The following is a 21,391-nucleotide window of genomic DNA, read 5'->3' on the forward strand; positions in this document are numbered from 1 at the left end:
GCAGACCCATTAAAATGGAGGTGCTAGAATGTACCAAGTCTGGCTATGCTGTAAGACTTTACCTCAAGGTCTCTTTCCCTACCTTCCACCTGACCTCATATATACCTCCATAATATTCCAAAAGCCCTACTGTCTTCGAAAAAGACAAACTTCCAAGCAAGTAGGACGTGATCGAACTGTTGTACTTCACTGTGAAGCACAACACAGTCCGTAAGGCATGGAAAGGATAACATATAAGTAACTGGCTGAACCTTGTTTACATTTGCACCTTGGAATTCAGAATGAAATTAGCTATAAAATTATCTATAGCTAAATAAACCAAAGCAGGACAAACCCAAGCAAAAACTATGCAAAATATAACTAACACTTTTCTTTAAATGTGGAGAATCATGATGTTTAGAGCTCTAAATGGTCTCTAATGATGAATTTAGATAAACTTGAAACTATTTAATATTTCATATCTAAAACTTGGCAAAGGTCTGATACATTTGTGACTTTCTGAGTAGCTTGGGAATGAGACAAACTCACTTCCCAAGTGCAATTTCATAAATATTCAGATGGTGGGTGATTATAGTAAATATGGAGAAATATGCAACACATTATTACACTTCTCAATCAAATATGCAAAGCAGTGTTTTCATTCATTGTGTCGCATAAAGAAGTCCAACGTACCGGGATGATTTGTATAAAAGATTCACACATAAAGTTTGAAAAGTAAATTTGATTAAAAAGAAGACTTATGAGATCAGTTGAAAAAGAAGTTGCTTTAAATATAACATAGAGAAAATATTCAAATATTAAGCTGCTCTGAATGTTTTGGTTTAATTGCCTTATTTGCATTCTGCTTAGGTATTCAATTGATCGTCATACTGACCTCGACAGGTTTTTCACGATTAATCCAGAAGACGGTTTTATTAAAACTACGAAACCTCTAGATAGGGAAGAAACTGCCTGGCTCAACATCTCTGTCTTTGCAGCAGAAATCCGTAAGTATTCTCCTAAGGGCTTTGAGTCAACTTTACTAAATATTAATTCTTCTATCTCTTGTCTATAAAATGAAATTGCCGAGAATTGCAATTGTTATGGGTTAGAATTTTTCCTCCTTTTATTGAAAATAGATTTTTTTCTTAAATAATATATTCTGGTTTCATCTCCCCCACTCCCCAATCTACTCCTTACAATTCCTTTGGGAATCACTCTTTTTGTCAGTCATTAGAAAATGAATAGGCTTCTAAGAGATAATTATAAAATAAAACAATATAGTAAGATAAAACAAAACTAACACAATAAACCAACAGAAATAGAGGCAATGACAAAGCACAACACAACAACACATAATCAGGAATCCCCAAAACACTACTCTTAAAGCCATGATATATATATGCAGAGTATCTGGTACATACCCATGCCGGCATTGTGCAGGTTGCCTCAGTCTTTGCAAACTCCTATGAATTTTGATCATGTTGATTTAGAGGGCCTCGGTGGTTTTGTGTTTGTTTGTTTGGGGTGTGTGTGTGTGTGTGTGTGTGTGTGTGTGTGTGTGTGTGTGTGTATGTGTGTGTGTGTGTGTGTGTGTGTGTGTGTGTGTTTTCCAACCCCTCTAGCTCTTAACCTTCTCCTGCTTCTTCTTTTCCAGGGTTCCCTAAACCCTGAATAGATAGATTTAATGCAGATACCCTATATACCTTTCAGGGATGAGTGTTTCAGGGTTTCTCAATCCATGTACAATCCCTGGCTGTGGATCTCTGTGTCTGTTCCCAACTGCTATCAGTGGGACTGGCTTTGATGATGGTTGAGCCAGACTCTGACCTATGAGTACAGCAGAATGACATTAGGAGTAATTTTGTTGTCACATATTATATATTTATTTTGTCCTTTAAATTTTAATTTTACTTGTGTATCTACAAAGATAAGTAGTCAAGAAGAAATGTTTTCATTTTATTTTGTTTGCATAGATACCCAGAAGGATGGTGCATTAGGATTCTCTAGAGTATCAGTACATAGAGACTTAATCTTTCTATGTATGTATTTATATAGAAATGGAATTTATAGAATGACTTAGAGACTGTGGTCCAGCTAATCAACAATGACTGCCTGTCAATTGAAGTCATACGGCCCATGAGGCTGCATATCTCAACTGTTCTCCATTATACATTAAAATCATGAAGAAGTAGGTTCTCATGACAGTGAAGGAATGAAGTGAGAGCAACAGCAAGTAGGCAAAGAGAAAGAGATTTGCTTCTATCTTCTATATTCTTTATTTAGGTCACCAGCAGAAGGTGTAGTCCAGATTAAAGGTAGATCTCACCTCTAAAAGATCTGGATGAAAGGTTTATCTTCCCATTTTAAAGATCCAGAAAAGTGTGTTTTTATCATTTCAGATGATTTAATTAAGAAAAAAAATCTCTCACAGCTGTGCCTAGTTATTTGAGTTTTAGTTAATTTTCTATGTTGTCAACTTAAAAGCCAAGGATAGCTATCCGAGATGGCCTATAGCCTCCAGCAGTTTACAACATATAGTCATCATGTTAAACCTCAAACAACAGCCTCGTAATCAAGACTTGTGCCATTTTGCATAGTGATTAACTGGTAACTCTTGAATCCAATCACATGCCAAGCTCCCTGAACCCATCTCCTGGCTGTCCTATTTTAACAAAGGTTCAGACCCATCACGAGAGCTTCTAATTCAATAGATCTATATTGGAGTTTAATAATTTAGATGGACTGTAAATGACCAGGTGGATTTAATGCTGTTCCCAGGAGTACACTTCGAGAATCATGATAATAAATTACTGACTCTTACAACCAGGTTCCATTAGCAACCTTTGGAATTATTCTCAGCCAAAAATAGAAAAAAGGTTTAACATTTTCTAATTTCTGAGTAACATTTATTCCAGAACTCCTTCCACCCAATTTCACACCCTTCTGATCTGAGATAGCTTTCAGCCCATGAATATGTGTTAAGGTTTTGTTTGTTTTGTTTTGTTGTTTTGCATGTTTATTTTGGTTTTGTTGTTGTCATTTTGTATTTGTTTTTGTTTTTCCTTCACTCAGAGCTGTAAGAAGTACCCAGTAGAATAACTTAAGAAAAGCAGGAATTTAGTTGATTCAACCCATGGTGAAACTTGCTCTATCCTTGTGGGCCTGCAATAAGGCAAAGCATCTTGGTAGGCAGCATGCTACAAATCAAAGTTGCTCACATCCTGGAAGACAGGAAGCATGTCCTGGAAGACAGGGAGCCAAGTGACTTCCTTCCTGACTTGGCCCTACTTCCTACTTGTTATTATTTTTCCAATATTACCACAATATTATGAAGCTTTCAATAGGTACTTAATTACACTAGAGACCCCTGGATCTAATTACTTTCCAAAGCCCATGGTCTAGAAATCAACCCCTAAAGATTCAAGTGTGTCTGGACATTTTCTAATAAACAATCGTGATGCCTTTCTCAGAAGTGCGCATATATGTGGTTGAAGCTTGTTCACTCTGGGAATCAGCGTGGACTATTAAATATTCTTACTTGGTATTTGTTTACTGTTCAAATTTACTTTTCCCAGACAACAGACATCAGGAAGCCAAAGTCCCAGTGGCCATCAGGGTCCTGGATGTCAATGACAATGCTCCTAAGTTTGCTGCCCCTTATGAAGGCTTTATCTGTGAGAGTGATCACCCCAAACCACTCTCTAACCAGGTAAGGCTGGCTTCTCCTATCGTGGCCATAAAAGCAATGATTTTAAAATAGAGCTTGCTTATTTTAGTATTCAAGTCGAGGTACTTCCTTCTGTCCATGAAATTTCGTGTGTTAGTCCTGATTTTATGAGATGTTAAAAATCAGTCTGCTAAGGAATTCTGATATTATTCTAATATCATCATTTATTTATGAGCTACCTTTCTCTTTCAGCCAATAGTTACAGTTAGTGCAGATGACCTGGATGACACAGCCAATGGACCAAGATTTATCTTCAGTCTACCCCCTGAAATCATTCACAACCCAAATTTCACAGTAAGAGACAACAGAGGTTTGTACCATAGCTCCTTTGAATTCATAGACATAGAAATGGAAAACAAATGCCTTTTATATTCCACAGCACAAATATTTTCACTAATCTAATAATTCCTTCCTGTTGAAGAATAAGTAAGGAATAATAATGCCACTTCCCTTTTGACACACGGACTCATTTGATACTTATGAATAAGTGAATCTAATTTTATTTTCCTCTTTTTTTTTCACATTAGCTTTGATATTCATGAAGCAGCAGGAAAACCAAGTGGGGAAGCTTACAGGGTCAATATGCAAACAACTCCATTTATCTAATTTTTAAAAAAGATTGATAAACCCTTCAGGGGAAGCATGGCTTTATGAATATTGATATCAAGTACAGCATTAAAAGAGATTAGTTCAACTTTGTAAGGCAGCATAATCTTTCACACACAGGCCTTCCCCTCAAAACATAGTTGCAATGCATTGTGGCTGGGAGCAGAACTCCATATCAAAAAGTGCTGACATTGGTATTGCTAGAAGGGGTTAAGTGTTTGTTGATTGCAAACAATAACAACAACAACAACAACAACAACAACAACAGCAGCAGCAGCAGCAGCAGCAATAACAAAAGGACCATATTCAATGCAGTTCTTGATCTCATCCTGTCAGTCAAGGAGGTTACAGACTTGTAGATTTTTAGAAGGTGAAGGAGATAGTTTGATTGTATAGACCTAGAGTGGCACACTCCTGGGACAGAATTAGTAGCAGAGACCAGGAACAAAGAATAAATGTGTTGACTTGCAGACCAATCTGTCATGCTCTGAGCATTTCTTCTCAGAGAAAATCGTGTATGTAAACCTATGATAATGTCAGCCTATGAAATTGACATAACCAATGCCATCATCCAGGGTGGGAAACAAAGAGAGGCCTTCTTGATATGGGTGTTTGAGTAGCTGCATGTTTTCCATGTAATTAATGTAGGGCTGTTGCTTTCATCACGACTGAGAGCAGACTTAGAGCAGAGACCACAAACTAACATAATGACCACAGTCACTACCCATCACTGTTATACTGCATTCAGTACCATAATGCCAGTCGCCATGATCCACGCACTGTGTAGAGATTCCTCCTGTAGTCTGTTCACTCAGTTTTTAACACACAACAGGAAGGTCATTCCAACTTCACAGATAAAAAAAATGAATACAAACCTTTAAAACGATTGGCCTAAAGTCAACCATTAAAACAGAATGTAGAGCTAAGCTTTAAGCTAACGAGTCAAGTTTGATGTTCCTGGTTTAACTTCTTCCTGTGCTGATATTGTAATGGAGAAATATTGTTTATGTTACTTGGGTCTAGAGGCAAAGTGGTATGACATATTTTAATATTTTGGAAGTGACTAGAACCTTTAATTATCTGTCTCATAAATTAAAGATATATCAATTTGGGTCACTTAGGGGAAATACCCAAGGGGTTTTTCTCTCTCAGTACATTGTTTTCTCAGACAAAGCAAGGCATATCATCTGTAGAATTGTGGTTTCAAGGTTCCTTACAGGAAACCCAGGGTTCTATTTAAAAGTGACTCTTATAATTTCAAAATAGCATCATTACTTTGCATTCTTCGTTTTTGTCCTTAACCTAGATTTTTTTTCACACTCTTGGCTTTATGTGCAGGAGTAAGTTCTTTTAAGAAATAATTGGCCTGCGAACTGAGATACAGGCATATAATCAACCTCCTACCCTCCCAAACCCACTCTGAAGGTCCAGGCAGGAAGACTGCAAATTTGAAGATTTGTTGAACTAAACAATGGATTCAAGGAAAGCTTACACAACTTAGTAAGAACCTGTCTCAAAAATAAAATTAAATAAAAGGGCCTTGATATGAACCTGCCTTTTAGAGTGTTTCCATGGTGTGCAAGAGCCCTAAGTTCAAAGGTTTAATTCACAGTATAGAAGATGGGAACAAGGAAGGGAGGGAGGGAAGAAAGGATGAGGTGGGGGGAGGGAGGGAGGGAGAGAGAGACAGAGACAGAGACACAGAGACAGATAGAGACAGACAGAGACAGACAGAGAGACAGAGACAGATAGAGACAGACAGAGACACAGAGACAGATAGAGACAGACAGAGAGACAGAGACAGACAGAGAGATAGAGATAGAGTGTCAGAGACACAGAGACAGAGACAGACAGAGACAGACAGAGAGACAGAGAAAGAGAGAAAGAGATACTTTGATTTTGCAGAAAACACTAGGGCAGACGAGAATTCTTAGTCAGGGACACTTAACTTTCATTAGCCAGAGAGTAACACCACTTATTATTGTTATGGTGTTTCTGCAGTACAGAGGGATTAGAGTGCAGATGAGAATAAACGTATACTTCGATAAGTAGACAAAGTTATACATAGGCATTTAATAAGGCTTTCTGAGATATCTATTTGGATGTCTGCTTTTTAGCACAAGAGAATCCCCACCTTGACTACTAGCAGCTCCCTTCTTTCCAAACTAGTTTCCAGTACTACTTTGTATCAGCAGCTGGCTTTGTTTTTGCATTACAGTGTTAACATCACCTCTGACTTACTTTTGTCAGCAGTGAGGCGACTTAAACAGTTGTCCAGAAACTCTGGGGGAACCTCACAGGCTTGTTATGTCCCTGATGCTTTTTTTGGTCTCCTTTCTCAAATATTTGTGCTCATAGTTTTATCGTGTTGATATAATCCCCAAATTACATTGAAAGTCTAATGCCTCACTCTAATCCCAGCAAGATCTGCATGTGCAGGATTCATTCTCAAAGCAGCAGGCTGTTCTGGGCTTTATGCAGTGTGCCAGCCGAGTTACCCTCATCACCTGCTCAGTCTTATTTATTTATTTTTTTTGGAAAGTGAAATTGTATTTTGTCTCCATTAACCTCTGTGAACATTGTACTATGGCATATTGTTCTCCGGATATTTATGGATATTTTCTTTTGCCACGGTATTTCGTGGATGTCATCTATAGTTTCAGAGAGATTATATTACCACCAATGAGCCAGCCACCTATGCAATTCCCTCCTACCCTCTCTTTTAGGAGAGTAATCCTACAGTTGAGCTAAACTCTTGCAGAGAATTGCTACTTTTTAAGAAAAATTACTTTATTAACTATGGCAAACAGTTAATGAAAACTCCCATGTTTAGTGCTATTACAAAACCTCAAAGCAAATACAGTCCTATAATTATCATTTAATAGAGTTTCTTTCTGCTGGCTTCTAAAAGTAATTACACATTGAAGTAATCCAAAAGGAATAATCACATTGCATAGCCTATTAATAGCCGACTGAGTTACGGAATTTCTCGGCAGAGACTGTTTTCCAAAGAAAGCACAAGATAATGGTTTAGAGCATGCTGAGTAAAAGTATCAAGTTCCTTTCTCCTTGAGTGTTTATTCCATTATGTCATGTAAAGAGTCACTATTGTGTTTGCCAAACGGTGTCCTTAGCGTCTTTAGAAATGTAAGAGGGAACACATCTTAATAGAAATCAGCCTTTTATTTCATTTTGCCTGCAGTCTCAGCTTCAAAGCCGGATCAGCAGGTATCAAGAACACTGGATGGTCCTTCAACACATCAGCCATCCTCAGCTAGTAATATCAGAATGGAGTTGTTGAGGAATTGAGGTGCATTTGCCTTAAAAACATCAGACTTACAACATTTCTTAAAAAAAAAAAAAAAAAAAAGCTCTTCACTAGTTTATAAAATCTTTTCTGAACCAATCTCACCCAGTTCTTTAAAGAGCCCACCAGGATATGTTATATGTCTTTGGTCACAGTTACAAATGAAACAAGAAAATAAATTGCCAAAAGCACTGATCTACCCAAGGTCATACACCCCTTCTGTCATGAAATTAAGTCTAACTATCTGGAAGTTATTGGTCAGTGCACATGATATGCTAGACATTACACAGAAAACCATAATTTTTAAAAGTTATTTCAGTTCAATCTTTGTTTACTCTATAGTTAAATAAGAAACATTCTTAGAGAGGACTCATGTGCAGCTCAGGTGATCAGTCTAGGAATCAGGGAATGCATAGAAAGAAAAATGAAAAAGGATTTCCTTTCCATTTCAATCACATTCATAGTTATTGCGGTTAAATATATTTGCAAAGAATTTTATGACCTTCTGTTGCATAATTAATATATATCCCTAGTAGGAAAATTAGAAAATACAGACAGCAGAAATAGGATTAAAAATAATAAAAATAACATGATGGTGCATTCTTTTTTTTTTCTTTTTTTTCGGAGCTGGGGACCGAACCCAGGGCCTTGCGCTTGCTAGGCAAGCGCTCTACCACTGAGCTAAATCCCCAAGCCCATGATGGTGCAGCATTCTTAAACATAGTCACTATTGTTTTATGTAGTCCCTTCTAGCTCTTTTTTTCCTCTAATTTTTAAATAAAAATCAACTGAACCAATACATTTGTTTTCCACTCAGAAAGTAATATACATTGTTCTGTGTCAGAACCCTGTGGCAATGCCTTGTAGCTATGCTCCTGTCACTAAAGGACAACATTTGACTGTTGTTCTTAAATTCATTGCTTTGGTACAACTTTGTCAGTTATGTGATTAACTCTTTTAGGATGAACTCTTAAATGACTTGAATAGACCAAAAAAATTGTTTACCAGTTGTTATTTATTTTTCTTTTACTAAATATAGATTTTTTTCATGTAATATATTTTGACTTATAATAATATACAAACTGCCCATTGGAAATGTTTTACTGATTTCTGAAAGCATCAGGAAAATCACTTCTCTCTGACTTTCTCATATGCACACTAAATTCAGATAACCATATTTTCAGTCATTAACTAATTGGCAAAAACTAGAAATATTATTTCACAATTCTCAATCCCTTCATTCTTTTGCTGAATTTAAATAATTTTTCATCATTCCTTGTTTTACTCTTTTAAAATAGAATTTAAAAATTTTTCTTTATGTATCTGTATATGAAGTGGTCAGGTATGTGCATGTATGTCTTTTCGCTACAAATGGCAGATATAGAGTGTTCTTCTGGAGCTAAAGTTACAATGGTTGGGAGCTGCCTGATGTGAGTGCTGGGAATCCAATTAGGCCCCCTGCAAGAGCAGTACACCGTTCTTTGCCAGCTGAGTCATCTCTCCAACCCACCTAATTTATTCCTAGAAGGTGGCAATTCACCTTCCTTTCCTCTGTCTTAAATAAGAAACTCAAATCTTATGGTTGAGTTTAAAATCTCACCTGCTTGGAATGTTAACCTTTGGCCTCTTCTTTCTACTGTGCAGACATCCTGATGTCTCAGCATCTGTTTATGTCATTTTCAATATAAACAATGTATCTGTTCTTTTGTTCTTATATTATCCCTAGCAATGGTTTTCTCACCAAAATTAACAACAGTCTTTTCTTCTTCCAGTGTTAGCTTTACCTTTTAGCTTTTTATTTATGACGGTTATGCATCCTTCTGTTTTTCAGTCCCTTCAGAAGTCCAACTTATGACTGTTGTTATGCCCAAGAACGTTTTAATACCACTGTAATCATCTCCAACTTCATGTGTAGTAGAAACTGGTGGATTTTTATTCTTCCCATCATATTGATTAACTCCACTGCTAGTGTACTTTTTCTCCCTTAATGGTTGGATGTACACAAATATCAGTGAATGTTTTAGACATTTTCTTTCTAAATTCCCTCTAGCTACTATTTTAACCCATTGGCTTAAACACTTCAAATGTCTTATATGTCTGTAACTGTTGGTGTCCCACTAAGTTCATCCTGGTCATCATGGTCCCTATTCTCGTGTTTGTGTAGGACGTACTTAAGTAGTACATCATCTTCTTCATTCTGCACTCCTCTAGTATAGAGAATTGAATTAATGTCACAGCAAGTTTACAAGAAAAAATGTAATAAGCTATATTCAAGTCCTGTCAACGCCATTACACAATGTACACACAGATGTCTCACAGGTATCTGCTTGAATAACATAGCTACACACAAGCAACAATTGCTGCCATGTTTCCTTTGTCATTTATTACTATTATTATTTATTATTATTCTTTATTTTATAGATACTACAGTCAATCCCCTATCTCAGCAGTGTACAACTTATTGTTTCTTTTGGAACAATTACAGCCATTGCAGTCTTACAACATCTTTCGTATTAGTAATTTAAAGACCATTTTGTTTAGAATTTCGATATTGTAGTATTCCCAACCCTGAAAAATACTGGGACAATCAAAGATCATATAAATCCTCTCTATTTTACACACACACACACACACACACACACACACACACACACAAATGCATATATATATATATGTATATGTATATGATAAAGCTACTTGCCTGTCTTAGAAAAGCCAGAGCCCAGTAGAAAGTGAACAAATGTTTATTCTGCTAGTCACTTGATAAAGCATTGTCTTAATATATGCAGAGATTTTACTGAAGTGGATGGATCTACTTTGTCCCTAAGAGTTTGATAAATTGGTAGAACAGGCAATTTTGACTGAGAAGAAAGAATATATTTCCATAGGATCATGGCCTCCTTTATATTTCCACACATATGCAGTGATCTCAAAAGCAGATTCTCAGACTAAGAGTCATGGAAGGAGAGTTGTTCAACTTCTGAGGCTAAAACAACAGAGAACCAAGATTGGCTAGGACGGGCTTCGGCTGGATGTCAATATGAAAACAGGTGATCATTCCAGCCCCTTGGTGCCATCACATTTTAACATGCAGGAACTATACCCACTTCAGGCAACACATTTTTGATTATGGAGATTTAGGGTACTGTGCAGTCCAATATCAAAGGCTATTTCTCCACCATCCTTTTTCTTTTAGTGTCACATTTTTTTTATCTTTATTAACTTGAGTATTTATTTACATCTTGATTGTTATTCCCCTTCCCGGTTTCTGGGCCAACATCCCCCTAACCCCTCCCCCTCCCCTTCTATATGGGCTTCCCCTCCCCATCCTCCCCCCATTACCACCCTTTCCCCAACAATCACGTTCACTAGGTGTTCAATCTTGGCTGGACCAAGGGCTTCCCCTTCCACTGTCATTCTTACTAGGCAATTCATTGCTACCTATGAGGTTGGAGCCCAGGGTCAGTCTATGTACCTCCCCACTGGGCTACATCATCATTATAATGCTTACATTAGCATCCCAACCTCCTGCCATGGAGATGATTATCATTAGGAAACTTTGATTTTTTTTCAGTATAATGAAAAACTATGCAGGTAAAAGCAGCATGCAATTAGAAGCCCATGTTCTAGACATAAAATTTTAAAGCCTGAATTTATTTTCTCCATTTATAGAAATGCTACCATCTTTGCATGACATATACTTGTAATTAATGCCAACATTTGCGAAGTTTTGCCTAAGTGGGGAAAAAGTAGAACTTGTTATCTACTTTCATTCATAGCTGAAAATATTGAGAATCAGGATAAGAAGCCAAGGTGCTTGACAACTTTTTTTAATCCTGGGGAAATACATAGCCTGGAACTGAAGCACAAATGTGGTCCTTACTTATGGAGTGTATGCACTTCTGTGTGGGCAGTTGCATTCGAAGCTTTGGTGACATTTCCAAGAATTCATTTTTCTATCTGTGCCAATAAGTTTCTCATCCTCATTAGTCTCCTACTCAAAGAGAAGAGCTTCCAGAAAAGTATTAATATTCTCTGGGCATTTTCAACAGGCTGACACCACACTAAGTGTTTCTGTGCATAGAATCAGTGTTAATCCTAAATATATTAATTTCATGTCTAAAAAGAAATAACAAATATGGAGACGATTCAACATGTAAGTTACTTCTATTTGATCCTTAAAACTGAGTGGTTTGACTATTTACAGGCTTTTGATAAATAGGAAAAGAATCTGGGAAGTCTCAAAACATAACATTTAAAATTAATTCAATATTCATCTTTTTATAATTCCTTCTACTTACCATGTAGAAGCCTATCTATCCCTGTAAATGTGCCTAATTTAATCACTTCTTTTCCTTTTATAAATCTAAACTAAGGGGACTTACAAAAACATGGGGTGAGTGGCCAGCTGCTTAGAAAAATTTAGGTGAAAATTATACATAATCATTCTTAGAGCGCAGTGTTTGTTTCCAGAAAGGAGTTCTACTATTGTTGTTTGTGTCTTCTCTCATGAGTCCATTTAGAACTGATTTTCACTTGTTCCTGACAATATTTTTTTAAATTTTTGACCATGTTCTGGATGGATCACAAGAAATCCCATCATAGGCTACAATGCTAGTGCTGAGAACTGCTCATATGGTTTATGTGTTAAAGCAATTTAGATCATTTCAATGTGAGGTCAAATTCTTAAACAAGCCTCCTGTCTATGACCTTAACCCTTCACTAAGGCCCATGGGTGGACTTGGCATTGGATGATAAGTTTCTGTTTGGCAAATTCAGTTGACATTTTGGAAGACAAGCCCAGAGGACAATCAGAGGAGTATGTTACATCATTTAGTTCTAGTATTGGCAAATTATGAATAGTTCTCCTTGTTTAAAAGATGAGCAAGTGACACTTTAGACAGGATTTTGCAATTGGTATTTCTGGAAGACTCGTAGTATGTTTCTTTCCTATCTCCAGAACTAATCCTAATCCCTTTGTCCATAGATATCCTTTACTAGAAGATATTCAAAAAGAAGAATTAAAGATCCCACTGCTATATACTCAGAGATTAGACCTGGTTCAGCCATCCCAGAACTTGAAATGCAATTTTCTGTAATAATTTTGGTGCTTCTTAGAGCAGCTAGACTTACAGAGAATGACACATCTCGGACTCACATATTGCTCATGTTTTCAGAACTGATTTACACTAGTGTTTGGGTTTCAGTTCCTTCTCTATAGAAACCTGACTTCTAGGATCTGAAGAGGCAAGCTTGTGTGGATGACTTGTTGAAAAATAGATTTAAAATTATTACTTCAAAAGTTTTTATAAGAACAAAAAGTAAACATGCTCAGTTCAGGTTCTTTTCAGCCATGATATCATGGTGTTAGAGTAGAACCTTCATAGTCAAGCAAGTCAAGGTCTGCTTTGGAGTTCAGCTATATTACAGTTAGTTTGACTCAATTGATTTGCTTATTTTATGTATTTTAGTATTTATTTTATTCATAATGTCTATAATGATATTTCAGGTCATTGAACTGGAGTAAAGTTTGCAAATGCTCAGTTGTCTTATAAGTCGGGAAAATAGAAAAGAGACAATGTCTTTAAATAGTTTATTATAGACACATACATTTAATTACTAACTTAGGGGTAGTAGTGTCACAGGGAACAGAAAAGCATCATTACGAGACTATTATTTGGCTAGTTTACTTTCCACACTATTTTATGTAATACACATAACTTTTACCTAAAGAGAAAAGCACAATGTACCAATCACACAAAACCCTGAAAATCTAAAAGTGAGAGACTTAGTGCTTTGGCTTGGTAGAGGGGTTGGCAGTTCTATGACTGAGAAACTATTATCCTAGAGATTGTCAAAGTCAGTGAATCAATATGGCTTACAGTCAGCCCCACTCAGACTATATGTTCAACCTTCCACAAGAGTAGGTCTACCAATAAAATAATTTTTGTTACCAAAATCCATAAATTTCACTTTGAGATTTTTGGATATTTTTTCCTACTACAGGAACAAAGTTATGGCCTATCAAGCTACTTCAGGGTTTCTATTAGCTGTAGAATTCCCTTTGATATAAATTATTGCTTCCTAAGCTACAAAGAGACAGTCCACATCAGCAGATCAGGGTGATGGAACATGTGCAATTCCTACTTTTTTTTAACCAACTTTTCCCACTAGGTAAGATAGCCTGTATTTTGTAGCTGCCCATAGAGTGAACATGATGAGGAAGCATTACTGCGGAGAGGTTATAAAACATGGAGAAATAAGAAAGCTACCATCTGGAATCTTCATTTAACTTTTCCCAGGACCTAATTACACTATTCGCTCAACTAATATTTATGAAATATCTGCTGTGTGCCTGACAGTAAAGGGCCTGAGATGAATCAGATTAAAAATCCCCTGTTCTCTCAAAATCCCTGATCTCATTGAGGTTAAAGTGGTTTTGTTAACAAATCCTGAGTGATGTGTAGAATATGTATTTCTGTAGAAACAGGAATATACAATGTGATGAGTCACCTCGTACAGAAGTAAAAGAGAGGCCCCAGAGGCATCCTTAAAGGATTAGTCGGGGATGTATTCTTGAGCCAGGAGAAATCCAACTTTCACAATAGGAAGAATAGTCAATTGAGGCAAGGAAACGGGTGAAAAAGCAGCTGGAACAGCAATGAGCACTACCAAAAGAACCAAAATGCAAATGCTTTACTCCTTCTTTAAAAGGGAAACAAGAATACCCTTGGGAGGGACTAGGGAGGCAAAGTTTAGAACAGAGGCAGAAGGAAAACCCATTCAGAGCCTGCCCCATATGTGGTCCATACATATACAGCCACCCAATTAGAAAAGATGGATGAAGCAAAGAAGTGCAGGCTGACAGGAGCCGGATGTAGATCTCTCTTGAGAGACACAGCCAGAATACAGCAAATACATAGCCGAATGCTGGCAGCAAACCACTGAACTGAGAATGGGACCCCCGTTGATGGAATCTTAGAAAGGACTGAAAGAGCTTGAAGGGGCTTGAGACCCCATATGAACAACAATGCCAACCAACCAGGGACTAAGGCCCTACCCAAAGATTATACATGGACTGACCCTGGGCTCCAACCTCATAGGTAGCAATGAATAGCCTAATAAGGACACCAGTGGAAGGGGAAGCCCTTGGTCCTGCCAAGACTGAAACCCCAGTGAATGGGATTGCTGGGGGGAGGGTGGTAATAGGGATAGGATGGGGAGGGGAACACTCATATCGAAGAGGAGGGGGAGGGGTCAGGGGGATGTTGGCCTGGAAACCGGGAAGGGGAGTAACAATCGAAATGTAAACAAGAAATACTCAAGTTAATAAAGATGGGGAAAAAAGTAATTTATTAAAATTTCTGTGAAAATAAATCAAAATAGAAACAAAAAACAAAACAAAACAAAAAACCAAAAAACCAAAAAACAAAACAAAACAACAACAAAAAAAAGAAGTGATCTCTCCACAATGGGCTGTACTTCGATTGGGACAACAGACTACGTTATGCTGGAAACATGATCAAGTCTAGATAAAGAAAACACAATGCCATGCTTCACCATCTTAGGCTGTGTAACATGAGTGAGAATCTATGAATCAGGTGTAATATGCTTAATGAGTTGGTCACTTATTTCTTGTTTGAATTTCAAAGAAACAAGAATACTCAAGTATTTGTACTTTACTGAAGGACTTCCTTTTCCTATGGCGCATGAGTGGGTTTATGTTTTGGGTGAAGCTTGAGGAAGGATGTGGAATTTCTTTAGAAAATTCAAACCCAAACTGCCAAAGAACAAATCCTAAAATGCCAATTTCTCAAATTTATTCCAAAATGTAGATATGATTCTGAAATCCTATAATGCTATTGTCCTCTATTGACATCTAGTTGAATTAACAAGTGAGAAAAGTTCTAACTTTGACCTCGGTAATCTGAAACATGTCTTCAAGCTGGCGAGCTGCAGGCAACTGCCATAGATATGGTCCTATGATGAAAACTTACCCTGTCTCTCTCCTTCAAACAGATAACACTGCAGGAGTATATGCCCGACGTGGAGGGTTCAGTCGGCAGAAGCAGGACCTCTACCTCCTGCCCATTGTGATTAGTGATGGTGGCATCCCACCTATGAGTAGCACCAATACCCTCACTATAAAAGTCTGTGGGTGTGATGTGAATGGGGCACTGTTGTCCTGTAACGCTGAAGCCTACATCCTGAATGCCGGTCTGAGCACTGGGGCATTGATCGCCATCCTTGCCTGCATCGTCATTCTTCTGGGTAAGGATCTCTCTGCCCCATGGTCCAACCGATGCACATGCTTCAAGAGACTTACCCAGTACAGAGTGACTGCAAGGACTGTACTGTGTACATTCACACAGTTTAAAACAAACCGCAAGATGCAATAGCTCTCGTGAAGTCTATTGCACAGTGGGTAAGGCGGCTGAACTGGCCAATTATGCTGGAAGAATTTGAGGAAAATCCTAATGTGGACTTTACGTGGTATGATAGGACAGTAAAGCAAATGCCATCAGTGAGCTGGAGGGACACTGGAAACAGTTGTATAGCTGAAGAATTTATGCAGAAACCTGATATATGAGGGAGGTTTTTCTGTTTAAGAATAGAAATGAAAATGGATTAGGAGCAATGGAACCAAAAGAATAATTATTGTTGCAATGGATAGATGAAGAAAGAGGAGGACCTCTGCCAGAAGAAGCAGAGCAGGGATCTTCTAATTACCTGCAGCATCTATCCATCTGCTTGCTTTGACTTATGGCCATACCCATGAGCTTCTCCATCAGTTGGTGATGAGGTAGGCCTTACCTCTGCTCATGTTGTAACAGAACCAAGTACCACTGTAGGACTTCAAATGCAAGGCATCTTACAACAAATTTACTTATTTTCTATAGGATGAATTAATAGGACCACCTCCATAGGAAGGAGGCAGAGAGGTTGGTTTAGCAGTTATTAGGTGCTATCTGGGAGTCATATCCTATGGAAAAGTCTGAGAGATATAGACAGATGTCTTCAAAGTTTCTATATTGGATGAATTCAGATTCTCAAGGAAGGAATTCACAATCAAATGAAGGTACATTGTTGATTCTGTGGTTGGGACATAAGGTAGTATGGATGTAGGTTAGAGAATGTCTGGCATTGGACAAAGGTGTCAGACATATTCCTAGAGAACATGCACAAATTCTGGAAGTAGAATTTTATAGCTAATGAAAGATGCTGTACTGTGTGGGTGCTCCAAACTAGGTATAAAGCTCTCTCAAAAATTAATGCTAGATGTATAAACCAAAGTATGATAATAAATGTTAGATCATGGAGCAGGAGCCGATAGCCCTGTCTTGTTTCTGACATGGGATACCAAGAAATGTTCCTGAGATGAACAAAAAACCAAAAGCAAGCATAAACAAGCAAATAACAACAGCAAAACAAATCCATTAGTCAGTTAAATAACAACAACAACAAAAGTGAAAAAGGAACCTGGGGAGGATGAATATGCAGCAGAGAAGTCACAGGGCTCCTGGAACTTGTGTAATCTGAGTTAAGTCTAGTTTCTAATCCCTGATCCTTAGAAAGATGTGAACCCAAAGCTCTCACTTTATTTGCCAAAAGCAGCTGCAAGCCTTGTTTTCTGTCTTGTGTGGGAGAGTCTTCAAACAAATGATTTTTGGAGCCTCCTGATGAGAGTGGGGAGGGCACTGAATCGATAGAAATTAAGAAGTATCTAGCATTCCATATAAATGATTGCTGGCTCTGCCAAGTGCGCAAGCCTAGTGGAATACTTCTCCCAGGAAAGATAGGATGGCCACACCTGTGTTTTTAAATAGCATTCCATTTTTATGTTCATTAGGCAGTATATTTTTCGTCCGAGGGTTTTTATAGTTGCCCCCTCACTCTTATGGTAAGATTTACTTCTGTATTACAGAGTAGGGCCTTTGGACAGGAGTCGCCTATTTTCATAGTCCTGAGCGAACATTTTAATCTTAAATGTGGGGGAGTCAGTTATACTTGTTTGCAAGAAGAAATAGGCATTCATGTTCCTCTTTCAGGAAACAGTAATCCTCCCTGATTCTTCAGAGGACTGCCAAATAGCATTGCGATTCATTTGCAAAACACTGAAGATAATTCCAATCTGTCAGTTCACAGGGTATGATGCTCTCAGGGCAGATTGTACAGACAGAGGCAGGTCAGCGTGTAGCTCTTTGGGAGTTCTGGGGAAAGATCCTTTCTCTCATCACTCCAGGTTCTTAAGCAGAGCGCCTCTGGGATGACTAAGCAGGCAGGTTAGGCTTAACTTTGGGTTGCTGACATTCTTTTTCTTATCCTACAGTCATCGTTGTGTTGTTTGTGACCCTGAGGAGGCAAAAGAAAGAACCACTCATTGTATTTGAAGAAGAGGATGTCCGGGAGAACATCATAACCTATGATGATGAAGGGGGTGGTGAGGAAGACACCGAAGCCTTCGACATTGCCACCCTGCAGAATCCTGACGGTATCAATGGATTTATCCCTCGCAAAGATATCAAACCTGAGTATCAGTACATGCCTAGACCTGGGCTGCGACCAGCACCCAACAGTGTGGATGTGGACGACTTCATCAACACAAGAATACAGGAGGCCGATAATGATCCCACGGCCCCTCCCTATGACTCCATCCAAATCTATGGTTATGAGGGCAGGGGTTCCGTGGCTGGGTCCCTGAGCTCCTTGGAGTCTGCCACCACAGATTCGGACCTGGACTACGACTATCTACAGAACTGGGGACCTCGTTTTAAGAAATTAGCAGACTTGTATGGCTCCAAAGACACTTTTGATGATGACTCTTAACAATAATGATACAAATTTGGCCTTAAGAACTGTGTCTGGCATTCTCAAGAATCTAGAAGATGTGTAAACAGGTATTTTTTTAAATCAAGGAAAGGCTCATTTAAAACAAGCAGAGTTTTACAGAGAGGAAACATTTAATAAAACCGCAAGGACATCAAAGTGGAAAATACTGTGAAGTACCTTTTCCCACTAAAAAAAGCAAATATTGAAGTTGTTTATCAACTTCACTAGAGAAAAAACCACTTGGCACACGAAATATTTAAATGGAGGAAAAGTCCACAGTGAACTTACAATGAAGGGAAATCGTCTATGTGTTATGAACATCTGAGTCTCTCTTATTTTATTTTTTAATTTGTCAAAGAAGCTTCCACAAAATTAGAAAGGACAACAGTTCTGAGCTGTAATTTCGCCTTAAACTATGGACACTCTATCTGTAGTGCATTTTTAAACTTGAAATATATAATATCCAGCCAGCTTAAACCCATACAATGTATGTACAATACAATGTACAATTATGTCTCTTGAGCATCAATCTTGTTACTGCTGATTCTTGTAAATCTTTTTGCTTCTACTTTCATCCTAAACTAATACGTGCCAGATATAACTGTCTTGTTTCAGTGAGGAGCACCCTATTTCTATGTCATTTTTAATGTATCTATTTGTACAATTTTAAAGTTCTTATTTTAGTATACATACAAATATCAGTATTCTGACATGTACGAAAATGTTACAGCATCACACTTATATTTTATGAACATTGTACTGTTGCTTTAATATGAGCTTCTATATAAGAAGCAATCTTTGAAATAAAAAAAGATTCTTTTTTAATTCTGGGTTTGATTCTTAACATTGAAAAAAATAAGGATTTCTAATGATCCATTTATATTTCTAATTTAATTGTTATCTTTTAATAACCCTATTTATGATCTGTTGTAGTCTGCTGCTCTTATTGTTTATTTAAATCAAATATGTTTGGGTTTTTTTAAAGATAAGATTCTGTATCTTCATGTAAATTATTTTTGTATGTTCTGGCTTTTCCTGGAGTATATCTTTAAAGAAGGACATTAGAGATCTAGACTAGCCTATGATTAGCCTATGGATTTACAATATGTTATATATTATGCATTTAACTTGTGAACTCACAGTTATGAGAGACAAATTCATGAGGACTGTCAGACCTCTCGATGTTCTAGATATAGACTTGATGGCCCGCCTTGAGCATTGTGGCGTTGAAGGGGTTCATAGTCAAAACCAACTCTGGTTTTCCATATGTAATTTTTATTAGGATAAAGACTGACTGACAGTTGAAAGTGCTCATTTTTTTCCTCCTGTAATTTTATTTTGTCTTCAAATAATATAAAATTTCAAGTCTTGATGAGAGAAAGGACAATTCACTTTCCAACCTTTATTTTAGAAGATGCTTTGGGTCATGTACTCTCAATGAGATCAGGGACTATGTTGAACAGTGATGATTGATGTCATTTGATCTGTGATATGCCACAGTCATATGCAGTTGCCTCTAGTTTCCTGGAAAGTGGAACTTCTGGGAAGGACCTTTCACTTGTACAACGGACCAAAGGTCCAGACAAAGCAATACTTGGGAAGACACCGCACAGAGTCACACTGCAACTACTTCCTCTCCTTTTCTTGAAACACAAGACACATGCTGTTTTTTCCCTTGGATTATGGATATTTTTGGTTCTTTTTTACTTTATTGTAGTTATTTTTTGAGACCTTATACACTATTTTTTTATGATGTGCTCACTCCCAGTTTACAATGCATCGACATTGAATCAGTTGACTAATTCAATGGGAGAAAATCAGTGGACATGCCACTTGAGAGTCTTTTATCACAGGAAGGAATGTGCATTCTAGGTACTTGCAAAATTGCAGGTTAAGTTTATTTTATAGATAGACTTTGTAATCCAAAGAATATTTTGCTAAGTTTATGCTGATCTCCAATTGAATTGAAATAACTGACTAACTCAAAAGGAAAACGAACCTTGTTTACTCAGCTGTAAGTCCCCTCACCATCACAATGATTCTTTTACTTATGTAGGAATGTAGTCAGAATAGAGTTGACAACTCCATTTTCACATTTTTATGCCAAGGAACTTTTTTCCCCAGTACTGTCTACTTTTCAATAGTTAAGAGGTCTTGTTTTTCTTATTCTCTTCCCTTTTCCTTTTTCTTTCCTTTTTCTTTTTTCTTTCCTTTTCTTTCTTTCTTTCCTTTTTTACTTTAAGGATCTTAATGTTTGTAGAATCCTCTTAGAAGCTTGGAAATAAAATGTCTTTCCCAATTCATGGAATCTTTTTTTCATTCGGAACATGTTACCTTAAAAGCATTTTATCTTAAGGGGTCCTTCCTTACTTGGTTATAAAGCAATCACAGCTTCATGACATTGGTGTACACACACATGAAAAAGAAATTCTGGTGTGTTCTATCTGACATGTGTCTATCTGGTATGGTATGGCTTACACTTATCATTCATTCATTCATTCACTTATTGATTCATTCATTCATTGCTGAACTCATTCTTTAAGATCTGATTTTTGCATGCCATATATTAGCTACTTGAAGTTTAGAATAATCTTTGCTACCTTCTTTGACAATGTTTATTTTTCTCAATTATGGTTCAAAATACCTGCTTTGTTGACTTTCCTTCACCTGCTTCATGTTCATATCACCTATCCCTCAAGACATGCAAATAAATATGATTAAATACCTAGGGGAAAGGGTAAGATGGAATGTAGGTTTATTACAACTGTTCCGGTCAGAAATCCTGAGGAAGATGTGGGAACACGAGATCAGGTTATCTATATCTATTAGAGAACATTTTAAAGATGCTGATTCATGATTCACTGTAAATATAGTCACTTAGTCAGATGGGATCTGGTTAAGAGTGTTTGAAATTGTTCTTGGGTCTTTATGCTACTTTA

General features: G+C 37.4%; 1 protein-coding gene across 4 annotated transcripts in view; it reads left to right on the forward strand.

Annotated features, from left to right (window-relative positions):
* The window catches only part of Cdh11 (cadherin 11), a 156,565-nt gene extending 135,810 nt beyond the window's left edge, over window positions 1-20,755 (forward strand). For 3 of the 4 annotated variants that reach the window (XM_087595276.1, XM_087595275.1, XM_087595277.1), the window contains 5 exons: window positions 850-986; window positions 3,558-3,691; window positions 3,902-4,019; window positions 15,642-15,893; window positions 17,953-19,277. In XM_087595276.1, the coding sequence (XP_087451402.1) occupies window positions 850-986; window positions 3,558-3,691; window positions 3,902-4,019; window positions 15,642-15,893; window positions 17,953-18,449 (1,138 nt within the window). In that variant the 3' untranslated portion in view covers window positions 18,450-19,277. 4 annotated transcript variants of the gene reach the window in all.
* Window positions 20,756-21,391: the final 636 nt, after the last annotated feature.

The sequence above is a fragment of the Rattus norvegicus genome, chromosome 19 (genome assembly GCF_021556685.1).
Source record: "Rattus norvegicus strain SHRSP/BbbUtx chromosome 19, alternate assembly SHRSP_T2T, whole genome shotgun sequence".
NCBI classification, from domain to species: Eukaryota; Metazoa; Chordata; class Mammalia; order Rodentia; family Muridae; genus Rattus; species Rattus norvegicus.